Source organism: Clytia hemisphaerica, unplaced genomic scaffold (genome assembly GCF_902728285.1).
Source record: "Clytia hemisphaerica strain Z4C2 unplaced genomic scaffold, Clytia hemisphaerica genome assembly, whole genome shotgun sequence".
Lineage (NCBI taxonomy): Eukaryota > Metazoa > Cnidaria > Hydrozoa > Leptothecata > Clytiidae > Clytia > Clytia hemisphaerica.
The window spans coordinates 22,856-36,168 of NW_027104071.1; the positions used below are offsets into that span (position 1 = coordinate 22,856).

Consider the following 13,313-nt stretch of genomic DNA (forward strand, 5'->3'; position numbering starts at 1 on the left):
ATGTTCCTATGGGCTTAGGCTTTTATCAGTAACTTTCATGTTATTATCTATCTTAGACCGTCCTCCAAATATAACTGTTGTCCGACAAACCGACTTCAGTGTTCCAGAACTGAAGTTTTTTGGATAAAATCTTTATTAAACTTCACAAAAGTGTTCATTGAGGGTTAGTGTTCATTTTCTATAGCTTAAGTTTTTCTTTTAGTGTTATTATAGATGCTGATTATGACTTTTCTCTTCTTTCAGGCTTTTTGTGTACAATGTTATTTCTATTTTGTTTTTGCTTCTGTGATCAGTTTAAAGAAGGAAAAATACTTATTTGAGTATTTCTACATGCCCTCTCCTTGTGAAAAGAATGATAATATTTTGCATGATTCCTTCTCCAAAAAGTTTTGTATTTGAATTTATTTCGTGAAACCTTTTGAAGTTTTTTCTGACCCAAATTTTGTCGGCCATGACACCTTCCCTGTCCAAATTGCACTCGGGCCCATTTTTCTAAAAAATTACGCGGTCAGGCGAAATTCCGTAATGTATTTCTTCCAGATGTTGAAAATTTTCCCGACCTTCAGAGCTTTAGCGTGTCGGAAGAAAATTTCTACATCGGGTGCCAGATAACAAATTATGAAGCAAGGAAACTACCATCTGTTCGCGTGATTTATGTGCCAGGCTCAACGGGTGCTCTTCTTGCAGGTTCTACAAACTACCTTTAAAATATTTCCACAAATAAAACATTACCATCACATAATGCATAACGACAACAATGTTTATAAATGTGAAGTCTTTTTTCAATTTATGTCAAAATATTTTGTAACCGCATATTTAATGTATTTGAGAGGCATTAAGTACATTATCTTTTTATTGTTAGCATAGTAGGGGGGAATTGTTCGATTATTAGAGGTCGTGCGACTTTTTTAGTCAAAGCACTTGTTATAGTCGTTATACATTTTGGAAAGCTAATGGGTAGGATATTCAAAATAACAGAAGTGCCAATTTTTTTTCGGACACTTTGGTGTGTTTTTCGGACAAATCTGACGGTCTTAGGCAAAAATCATAGGGATAGATCATAGGGATAGAGGGATGTTTGAGATAGAGGGATGCCCGTGGGTACTTCCCTTGTCGACCGACGGGGGTGCACCGCTGAGGTTCGAAAAATGGACCTTACGTGGGACTCAAAATTTGCGAAAAAATGTTTGAGATAGAGGGATGTTTGAGATAGAGGGATGTTTGAGATAGAGAGATGTTTGAGATAGAGAGATGTTTGAGATAGAGGGATGTTTGAGATAGAGGGATGTTTGAGATATAGGTAGCCAAGATTATTATTAGTCTGCGCGTCCAGTTTCAGGAGTATTGTAGATTGATACGTTAGTAAATATTTTTTTCACATTTATATTTGCATCTCTTTATTGTATTCTTCTTTGTGTAAAAATGATTTTTAATAAATTATAACTGCTATTAATACTACAGAAAAATGTTACAGATGGAGAAGATGTTCCGAAAATATATGGCACGAATCATCAATAATAATTTAACCTAGTTTACCTGTTAACTATGATTAATCTGATTAATAATTGCTAATTAATCAATCTAAATCAATTTCTAAAAAAATTAAGTTACAAAAAATATCAAAATTTGTTCCTGGCGGCTTCCCGATTTACAATGGCCCCCAGCGGTTTTCGTAAATGCGTGCCTATTTTCACTTGCGTGAATGCGTGAAAATTTAAAAAATATTACGTGAATGCGTGAATTGAAAAGCTTTGTGTGAACAAAAATTGCATGAATTGTAAAAGGAAATTGCATGAATGATGTGTGAATTTGGGAAAAAATTTGCGTGACTGCGTGAGTTGAAGGTCCGCTGGGGACCTCTTACAAAACAGCCAATTCTGATAAACTTTCATTTAGCGTGGTCCAGCCAAACAATAACCACCATCAACAGGAATGCTAGCTCCAGTGATAAATGAAGCTGAATCAGAAGCTAAGAAAGCAATGGTTGATGCAATGTCCTCAACTTCTCCAACTCGTCCCAATGGATAAATTTTATTAGCTTCTTCTAAAAACTGAAAAAAACGGCACGATTTGATAACCAAGTTTTCATTACAATAATAGCGAGGTTAAGCCAGCGCGTCTGTACAACGATACTGCTGATATACAGTTAATCAAGAACCAAAACTCTAACCCTTTAAATGCCAAGGACGAGATATCTCGTCCTGGAAAGTTGACCTATTTAATGGTACTGGATCCTGAGGTAGGGTACATAGGAACTTCGCGACCCATGCTTCTTCCACTAATGTCCAAACACGGTGAAAATCCTGGCAGTTAAGTTGTTTAACTAAGAATATTGTAGTTAGTTAGGATTACAAAAACTCTTTGGTGTATTCGTCTAGAAGCTCTTGCTTAACCTCGCTAATACTACTGGTAGTGGCTTTTTTTATAATATTTCATGATTTATTGTTTTTGCAGCATCATTATTTCTGGGAAATGTCTACTGAATATTTGCAAAATTATGTGCAAATGATCATTGACATACACAAATACATAAAGTATATTTTGAAGTGAAATCTTCAGAGTGCTCGACAGGAACATGTCAAGGAGCTTGATATTATTCATTGAAAGAAAAACACTCAGCTACGCTCTGACCAAAAAGGTCAACCAAAATAACAAACCTTTTCTACTTGATCATCAGAAAGTCCAAAAGAAGTCCAAAGTCCAGTTTTAACTAAGCCAGGGTTAACACTGTTGACGCGGACTTTGTCTGAAGCAAGTTCTAAAGCTGTTGTTCTTGTGAATTGATCGGTGCATGCTTTTGAAAGTGAATAGCTGACTGCACTTTTGCTCTAAAATACAATGATATATAGATTTTGTATTTAATTTTCCATTTTCAAATTTACATCATATTACTTTAGGCGTACAAACTTTTTGGCCCTTTTCGCAAATTCTAGGAAGGGCCATTCGCAAAAGTTTATGCTCGCGAAAAATTCTTGACAAAGTAGATAATCTGTAAAACTTCAAACTTTGAATAAAATGTAACTTTTTTAGGGAACTTTTTAGCCTGCTAAAAGACTAATACGTCAAAGGGCAAATGTTTCAAGCCAATCCAAGAAGTATTTGCCCCTCTAAGCCATTTTTTCATGTGAAAATTCTGAATTTTACGTCCTGATTCGCGAAAGTTTATGCTCGCGAAAAATATTTTTCCGTTAAATTCGCGAAAGTAAATGTCGTGAATTTCGCGATTTTTCGTCCTCGCGAAAGTTTCTGCTCGCGAAATTTTGTACGCCTAAAGTAATGGTTCTTCTGCTTTTTTGTCTTTTTTGATAACGAATAAACAAAAGTATAAAAGCAACAAAACATACTTACCGGTCGGAAACCCAAGATACTTGATACATTAACAATGTTTCCTAAAAAAACATATAACGAAATGAAGACATAACGAAATGAAAAAGACATCCATGAGGATCCTGCCTTCTTTGAAAAAAAACACAAAGGGGCCTATGAAACTGGTAGTGATTAACAATTTTCATCACCGAAGTCCTTACAAGAAATTTGAACTCGGGACCTTCGACAACACCTTAATCACTCAGCCACAAGAAATATAAAACAAAATGGTCGATTACATTTAACGGGGCGATTAATCTTTATATCGAGATTGCTGATAGTGTTTGCATTTTAAGTTGTTGGGGTTTGTAATTTAAAGTTGTTAGTGTTTGCAATTTTAGTTGAAAGTGTTTGCAATTTTGGTTAAAAGTGTTTGCATTTTAAGTTGTTAGTGTTTGTAATTTAAGTTGTTAGTGTTTGCAATTTAGTTGAAAGTGTTTGCAATTTGAGTTGAAAGTGTTTGCATTTTAGTTGAAAGTGTTTGCAATTTAGTTGAAAGTGTTTGCATTTTAAGTTGTTAGTATTTGCAATTTGAGTTGAAAGTGTTTGCAATTTTAGTTAAAAGTGTTTGCATTTTAAGTTGTTAGTATTTGCAATTTGAGTTGAAAGTGTTTGCAATTTAGTTGAAAGTGTTTCCAATTTAGTTGAAAGTGTTTGTAATTTAGTATTATATGTTTGTATGTATGGGCCACCGTACTTTATAGTTTATTGCATATTTGTTTTATTTTTATTTTACTCAATGAGTTATATATTTCAATTGTACTTTAATCTTCACAGCTAAAAAAAATAATCTTTATAAACCCAGATCTTTATAATCACCCTGTATTTTTTGTAAATTTTTGGATGTCTAAGCTAAAATGTAATCGCAATCATATAATTAACGAGGAATGACATGGTACTACTTTCGGATGATTTGGGTTAAAGGTTTTATTTTTACATTACATTAGTGTTCCCGTTTCATATCAGACAGTGTCTGCCTATTGTTTTATTATGCTTATATAAGCAAAACGTATTCTTTTCCTCTTTTTGACCAATCTTGCTCCACATCCGTGTCAATCTAATGTGTAAAAGCTTATGAATTAAAATTGACGAGTAAGCAAACGATATCATTTTTATTCAAAAATCCTTTAATAGCCCCTCGTTTCATTGGGCTATGAATCCAAATCACCCGAGAATGCCATGTTATTCCTAGTACATAATATATATCCAAATATATTTTAACACGAATCAATTTTAGGCTGTAAATCGATAATATAACATAATTATGATGACAGTAAATCATCATTGTTAGTACAAATAATATATGATTAAAAAATTCATTTTGATAAATACATTCTATTTTTTTCTTCATACCTTTTGTTTTTATCAAGTATGGGATTGCCAGCTTGGTCAAATAAAACACAGAACTGAAAAAGAGAAAATTTTAATTTCAATTCAAAAATATAACTTAGGTATGCTGAAAAAAAAAATGTAAGAACCTTTTTCCTGGAGTATTTTAATGATTATCAGTTGAAAACAACAATCAAACAAATGTTAATTCAGTTTTACCATGTGTTATGGGATGAACATTGCTTGGCTCAGTGTTAACAGAGTGGCCAGTTTCGTAAGAAAAACTTATGGACGACCTGTTGAGACTCGAACTCAAGATCGTGCCTTTGCTCATGCATTTCCTCTGTCACTGAACTACCAGTCCATAATGGACAAGTAGACTCAGTAGTCACATACAGAGCTAGTAGTCACATACATGATCGGTCATTAATATCGAAAAATCAGGTTTTAAGCTTTGGTTCCAAGCTTGAAATCCAAATCTGCCTGTACATCTGAGTTCGCTTAACCTACTGCACCAATCAGCATATTAAAAAGTGGTTTCTAAAGGTTGTACCGTGTGTTTATATTCATTTGTTTATCATAATCTTCCATTGTTGTTGTTTGACAATTTCCAGATACCATTATTCCAGCATTGTTAACCTGAAAGAAGAGACAAATTGATTTTAACTATCGGAAGAGATGGATGCCGTTATGATTATCACACTGAAAGAAGACAAACAAATGGAAACTAGGTGACATGGTTGTGGTATAGTCAGGGCACTGACTCAGGTGCTCTGACTAAACATCAGGTATCAGAAAAGAAAAGCTAAACTAAGTCCAGATAACTGGTGTATGATCGAATGTAGAACTCTGAAAAGCTGTGAAAACAACTAAAAGAAAGAATCTTATAGTAACGATTAAAGTATATGAAAAACTTACCAAAACATTAATTTGTTGAAATTGTTTAATGGTATCATTAATAACTTTCTCAACATCACTTTCTTTTGCTAAATCAGCAGCTATAACCAACGCCTATAAACGAAGATGAATAATTTCAGAAGTAAATATACATGACACAATCTTATTTTATTGATAAAAACAAATAAAAATAATGAAATTTTACAAATACTTCATTAACTGGAATCAATTTTTCAAACAGGAAAAGCATTGATAGTAGTTTACTACTTGCAAATACTATTGTATATAAAAACTGAATGTTTTTTTATCCTGTATAAATATTCAGTTAATAAATTAAATAAATTGAAAAGACTACTTTTATTCAAAAGATTTTGAAAACTTTAAGTTGTCTGATAATGTTAAACACACAAAATATTCAAACCTTTTCACTAGTTGGACTTGCTTCTTCACATTTTTGAGCAATTTTCTTCAAGTTGTCTTCATTACGACCAGTGATGACAACTTTAGCACCATTTTTTGCGAAATGAACGGCTGTACCAGCTCCTATACCAGAACTTGCTCCTGAAAAAACGGAAAACAAGTAATACTTTAATGGACCTACCTATTTATAAAACGAATAATTAGAATTTAATGGAAGTAATGTATAATTTTAAATTTCGATTTATATATCTATTGGAACGGAGAAAGCAATTAAGAAACACCTTTTCGGTAGTACTAATGTGCAAAAAATCGCAAAAAACTAATGAGAAAATCTCGAGAAAATCTCAAAAAACCGCTTTTTTCGGGACATTTCCGGTTCTAGCGGCCGGAAAAATTTCTTTTTCGAAAATTGGGCTCTGTCACATTTTGGGCATTGCCATTTTACATCATTGTGCAAAAAATCATGAAAATCTGTCGAGTATAAGTTGTAAAAATGAAGGAAAACCGTTTTACGCCGGTTTTCGGCTGTTCCGGCGATTTTTAAGGAGTTCCGGATTCAAAGGATGATTTTTTTGGAAATCAAACAATGCTAAGTTTTGGGCATTATCATAAAGAACATTTTTCTGTAAAGAAACAATTAAGTAAGTTGAAAAAATGTGACGGAAATGTGAAAAAACGACGATTTCCGGCACATTTCCGGTTCTACAGACCGCAAAAAAAATTTTTTTCGGCAAACGGTTTTCGACACCTTTTCGGCAGTACTAATGTGCATCTATGTGCAAAAAATCGCAAAAAACTAATGATAAAATCTCGAGAAAATCTCAAAAAACCGCTTTTTTCGGGACATTTCCGGTTCTACCGGCCGGAAAAATTTCTTTTTCGAAAATTGGGCTCTGTCACATTTTGGGCATTGCCATTTTACATCATTGTGCAAAAAATCATGAAAATCTGTCGAATATAAGTTGAAAAAATGAAGGAAAACCGTTTTACGCCGGTTTTCGGCTGTTCCGGCGATTTTTAAGGAGTTCCGGATTCAAAGGATGATTTTTTTGGAAATCAAACGATGCTAAGTTTTGGGCATCATCATAAAGAACATTTTTCTGTAAAGAAACAATTAAATAAGTTGAAAAAAATGTGACGGAAATGTGAAAAAAAAACGACGATTTCCGGCACATTTCCGGTTCTACAGACCGGAAAAAAATTTTTTTCGGCAAACGGTTTTCGACACCTTTTCGGCAGTACTAATGCGCATCTATGTGCAAAAAATCGCAAAAAACTAATGATAAAATCTCGAGAAAATCTCAAAAAACCGCTTTTTTCGGGACATTTCCGGTTCTACCGGCCGGAAAATTTTTTTTTTCGAAAATCGGGCTCCGTCACATTCGAGGGTTTATAGTAATGCACCTTTGTGCAAAAAATCAGAAAAATTGAATGAGCCAATCTCGAGAAAAGTTGGTAACTAACGAACGAACGAACTAACTAACTAACTAACGAACACGGGTTAATTTATAGGACCTCCACCCCACCGGGGTAGGTCCAACAAAATTAAATTAGATTAGATTCTAAACAGAAATTCCACTACAATATAGTCAAGTAATCAACACAATTTAAAAATGATGAAAATTGATTCACAAGATTGAAATATAATTTAAAAACATTTTACTATATGAATGACCATGACATTTTTTTAAAAGTATTGATACAAAAAGGGTAATCATATGAAAAGACTCTTAAACAAATAATGAACTCGAGTTATTTTTGCAATATCTGTGAGAACAAAACTCTGACTATAAACCACCATTTTAAACAAGTTACTGACCTGACTGTCTAAAACAGCATATTTATCCATACACCCAAAATTTCTAACGTGAACGGCAAACATTTTGAGCCATAGGTTTAAAATACTGAATCAAATATTTTATTATAACTTTTAACAAAAGGCCCCAACTACCGTGAACCGAAACGTGTAAATTTTAAAAGGGCTTTAGAAAATATCATTACTAGTTTAGATGAATGCATTGATACTTTAGAGCAAAAAACTAAATTCAAAGCTAGGGCATTTAAATTTTGGAGGGACACAATTATTTCGAAAGTTGAAATTAAGATTAGAAAACTCAAAAAGAAAACAAAAATACATGACACTAAACCTATTCTAAAGAATCCAGAAGTGCTGGCATATCTGGAAACCTTACAGAAAAGATTTGTCATTGTCACAATCGACAAAGCATCTAAGAACTTTGCTTTGATTTGTAAAAAGTTTTATGTTTCTAGATTACTGAGAGAAATCTCTGGAAATAACACCTATCAGCCTTCTAATCTTGATTTGAACTCCATTTTAGAAAATAGCGAAAACTTGTGTAAAACATTTGGATTATCATTATCTGACAAAATGAAAACTCTCCCCATTATGTATTGGATTCCTAAAATGCATAAGAATCCTATTGGTTGCCGCTTCATCATTGCTTCCAAATCATGTAGTACCAAACCGCTGTCTCGTGCTGTATCCATGGTCTTCAAAGTTCTATACAAACATGTTGAGCAATTCCATCATAAATCTCGTTTCTTTTCTAGTTTCAATAAGTTCTGGGTTGTACAAAATTCTTCGCCTGTTATTGGACATCTTAACAGAATCAATGCCAAGAAAAAAGCAAAACGAATTTCGACATTCGATTTTGCAACACTGTACACAACCCTTCCACACGATCTTCTCATTTAGACCAGCGTCCGAGATTCAAAAAAGGCCTTAAAAATGGTTTTCGTAGGGCACCCCTTAGATCAGGGCAAATTTTTGATATTATTCTCCTAATAGGGTGTAGAATTGATAAAAAAAATTTGCCCTTCGAATCTCCTGCAGTTTTCGAGTGAATCGATTTTTAGTTAATCGATAGAACTTATCAAGGGTCCCCCCTTTACTAACGGTTTTTTCGAAGTCTGAAAATCAAATATATGAGGCTGCCAACGGATTCAGCGTGGAAAGTAGATAAAGAAAATGGGGTTATTTGTTAAGTTTCGACCACCTGGTGCCGAGAAATGGCATTCTCAAGGCGAAAAATCGACGTTTTTGGCGTTTTCCGATGACGTCAGCATTTTTCTACGAGCATTTTCAGAAAAAATCATTTCCACAGCTGGATAGCCCTGAATTAGTAGTATCCGAAAATGGTATGGTTTGTCAACTTTTGATGCCTAGATCTCGAGATATTTTGGTTTAAATATTGAAAATTATCGATATTTTTTGCTGAGTCAGCAGTTTTTCCAGGTTTTTCAGCATCTTTACCCACCTTAAAAATGAAATATCTCATGATCGGAACATTGAAAGTTAACAAACCATACCATTTTCAGATACTACTAATTCAGGGCTATCCAGCTGTGGAAATGATTTTTTCTGAAAATGCTCGTAGAAAAATGCTGACGTCATCGGAAAACGCCAAAAACGTCGATTTTTCGCCTTGAGAATGCCATTTCTCGGCACCAGGTGGTCGAAACTTAACAAATAACCCCATTTTCTTTGTCTACTTTCCACGCTGAATCCGTTGGCAGCCTCATATATTTGATTTTCAGACTTCGAAAAAACCGTTAGTAAAGGGGGGACCCTTGATAAGTTCTATCGATTAACTAAAAATCGATTCACTCGAAAACTGCAGGAGATTCGAAGGGCAAATTTTTTTTATCAATTCTACACCCTATTAGGAGAATAATATCAAAAATTTGCCCTGATCTAAGGGGTGCCCTACGAAGTGACACAATTCACTACCTCGGCCGCTGGTCTAATTGAAATTTTAACCAAAATTATTAACTTTGTGTTTGATTTAAGTTGTAGAAATAAACTTGGTTTTTCAAATACTTCAGCATACTGGACTACAAAAGGGAAGGATGATAGGTTCTTTACTAGTACTTCACTGTCTGAGTGTGTGGCCTTTCTGATAAAAAATTGCTTTTTCAAAGTTGGCAATTCTATTCTTAAACAGTGCATTGGAATTCCCATGGGAATAGATCCTGCTCCTTTTTGGGCAAATCTGTTTTTGTACCATTTTGAATCTGAGTATGTCAAAGGTCTCATTTCTGCTAGTTCGCCTAGTGCCTATAACTTCCACTCTGTAGGTAGATTTATTGATGATTTGTGTGCCTTAAATGGCAGAGATGAGTTTCATAATTGCTACAAACAGATTTACCCTAAAGAATTAGATCTCAAAGTTGAGCACCATGGAAACCATGCATCGTTTTTAGATTTAGATATCACCGTTGAAAACAATATTTTTAGATATAAACTTTTTGATAAGAGAGATGCCTTTCCCTTCTTCATTGTAAGCATGCCACATGCCGACAGTAACATCCCATCGTGCATTTTTTATGGATCCGTCTTTTCAGAAATTTTACGGATAGCATGTAGCACACTCATGTTTGAAGATCTGACTCCTAGAGTCACTGAGCTTTTCATTCGAATGCGAAACCAGGGTGCTTCAAACGCTTTCTTGAAGAAGCAAGTTGTCAAATGTTTTTCCAGGTTTCCTGACTGTTTTATGAAGTATGGGAAAACCGTCGAATAATTTTTACATATTTTCAAAATTGTGAAATTGTTTCTTGTGTATTGTATGTGTGTCTTTTTTTTCTTTTTTTTTCTGTCTAAAGAATTAGCATTAGCATCGGAGGTATTCATTTCCTACTTTTCTTTTCCCTGTGCAGTCCTCCCGTCGCGGCATGCCGAACCGGGTTCGCGGCCAACTTACGATTCTGTTCTTTTCAGTTTTTGTGTAATAAATTTTTTTATTTTTATGTAAGATTGTGTTTGTTACAAATGTTTGTTTCACCTGTAGTGTACGTGGGATAGTTGGTACAGTGTGTCTTTCTGCCCTTTTGTACTGTATTTTGTTGTAGTGTCTGTTTGTTTGGAAGCTGCTGGTCAGCTCCTTTTTCTACTATGTTTTCCGAAGGCGACTGAGTGTGGGCCCTTAAACACGTGGAAAGTCACTATGCCAGTCACAAGTCTGGGACTTCGGGTTTTGTTTTGTGTATCTGTGTGTATGTATCTTTTTTTTAAATTTATTTGATGTGTTTGCTTTTGTATTTGTCCCCATTTTGTATGTATTTTGATGAACTTGTGTAAATGATTGTACGGAAGTGTGTTTATCAAAAAAGTTTTTTGCAATTCATTGTTTCTCCACTATTACTTTTCTTCTATCTTCATTTGGATTAGGTTTTTCTTTCACATACCACTATTTAAATTCCCTTTAACTTTTTGCTAAATTACCCTACGTTTCGGAATGATTAAAAAATAAAAAATACCAAAAAAATCGTAAATATACACAATTAACATTTAACAAAAATATTCTTAACTTTTTTTCGTTTTTATCAGTTTGAGTTATTTATATATCAATACTTTTCTTTTTCTAAAATGACAGATATTACATTCACTATATATATATCTCAATGCAAAGGTACATTATGCTTTAAATAGAGTTATCATACTTGAAAACATATAAAGACAACAAACCTGTGACAATCACAACCTTTCCAACGAAATTGTACGACATTTTGTTCTAGATACTTATTTTTATTTTTCTATTCTTTCTGTAAGAAAGAAAAAATAAGGCAAATTATTACAATATAAAAAAGAAGAGAAAAGATTTGATAAGATAATCAAATAGAACAATAGTAAATGAGATAAACAGCCCGGGGGGAAGGCACTCATATGATCTGGCCTACGTCATGTGCCGCGCTTAAGGATGGGGTTTTTCAGCATCCCAAAATACACTGTAAGGGTGTGTTTCTGTGAGATTGCACTGCAAGGGTCGAATTTTAAAACAGATTCAAAATAATTAATAAAAAGAAAAGGTTTTTACTTCTCGTTTGTTTGAAAAAGTTTCTATTGTCTGATAATTACAGCCGACAAGAATATTTTTTCTCAGTTTTTCTTTAAAACAGAAAATCTCCCAAGCTTCTTTTTTCACACAGATTTACAGCTGAGACTTGCTGAGAAATACAGTCCATATAAGGGTTGGGTAAATCAAGAGAAAATGCACTGAAAGGGTACCTTTTCAGTCATGTTGAACTGCACTGTAAGGGTACAATTTTGAAAAGCAGATTTTGCACGGCAAAATCTCTCCAGAGAGCGGTGTTAATATATGCTAGCTACTTGTTTGATTGACCTTTATTATAAAAGAATGAGCTAATCACAAAAACAAAATCAAGAATTGAAAAATTGGACATCCATTAGAATCGAACTCGGAGCCCCATGCATATCAGACAGAAGATCTAACCGCTTGAGCTAACCACGCTTTGAAAGTAATGAGAGAAAGGGTGAACTGATAAGAAAGAAAAAGGAAAGAAAGAAATGAGAAGAAAATTAATTGCCGCTTTGATGTTATTATCGAAACAAAAGGATCAGTCATGCCGAAATCCCTTTCCACACGTCAGCAATCTAGTTTCTATAAATATGAAAACTAGATTGTAAGGTATATTCTGAAAAAGAAAAGTTGGTTTTCTAAACAGGGACGTTCTTTGTATTTTAATGACCGGACAGGTCATTCATTTGAGGGTTATGCATGTTTGCCTCCACTGATGCAAGTTACCTGATCTCACGATACTGTCAACTGCTCCAACTTGGGATCTTAATCAACATGGGACGGCCATTCCACCACCATTTCACCTAACCTCCAAAGTTATTTGATTTGAGTTTAATGAACCGCGTATTAAAAAACACACGGAATCGAACCACCACCAAAGAAAGACCTTCAGATTCGGAAGCCAGCGCTCTATCCGTTGAGCCATCGCCGCACAGCAGAAACACGCAATTTGTAACAAATTAAATAGAATAGACAAATCTCTATATATAGGTGACACTCCCAACCCTACCAAGCCCTAAAAAGGCTGCTACCCCGCTGCTACGCAGCCCTATGTTTAGGCACTGGGTATGAGTGACCCTAGGAGGGCCTTTGGCCCTATTGTGACTCTCTATTCCAACCCTGACCCCTAACTGGTAATGACCCAATACCCCCTGAATCACGGAATGGAGCAGTTGACCGTACCGTAACTTGGTCTAATGTCGACACCCCTCCTCTAATTCCGACACCCTTTTTATCAGCTGAATTTTATAGAAAGGTTAAAACTGTTTTTCTTTGCTTAGTGGTCAAAGTGGAATAATCCTTTTTCAATCAGTGATTCATACTTTCATATTATTCCTTTCTCTAAAGAAGATGAGGGATCTTGATATTAGGTCAACTTACGTTTCGGTATGTTTTTTCTCAAGATAAGGAATTTTGAGAAATAGAGAAATGGCGTGAGGTGTTTTGCTCTAAAAAAATCTT

The 13,313-nt window shown here is 34.4% G+C and overlaps 1 protein-coding gene across 1 annotated transcript; it reads right to left on the reverse strand.

Annotated features, from left to right (window-relative positions):
- Positions 1-1,808: 1,808 nt before the first annotated feature.
- Positions 1,809-11,579, reverse strand: LOC136812490 (3-oxoacyl-[acyl-carrier-protein] reductase FabG-like). Its single transcript, XM_067068990.1, has 8 exons — positions 11,501-11,579; positions 6,014-6,153; positions 5,614-5,706; positions 5,249-5,334; positions 4,720-4,772; positions 3,349-3,389; positions 2,658-2,828; positions 1,809-2,051 (listed from the first exon to the last, which is right to left on the reverse strand). The coding sequence occupies exons 1-8, from the start codon at positions 11,538-11,540 to the stop codon at positions 1,893-1,895; spliced, it is 783 nt and encodes a 260-aa protein (XP_066925091.1). The 5' UTR covers positions 11,541-11,579; the 3' UTR covers positions 1,809-1,892.
- Positions 11,580-13,313: the final 1,734 nt, after the last annotated feature.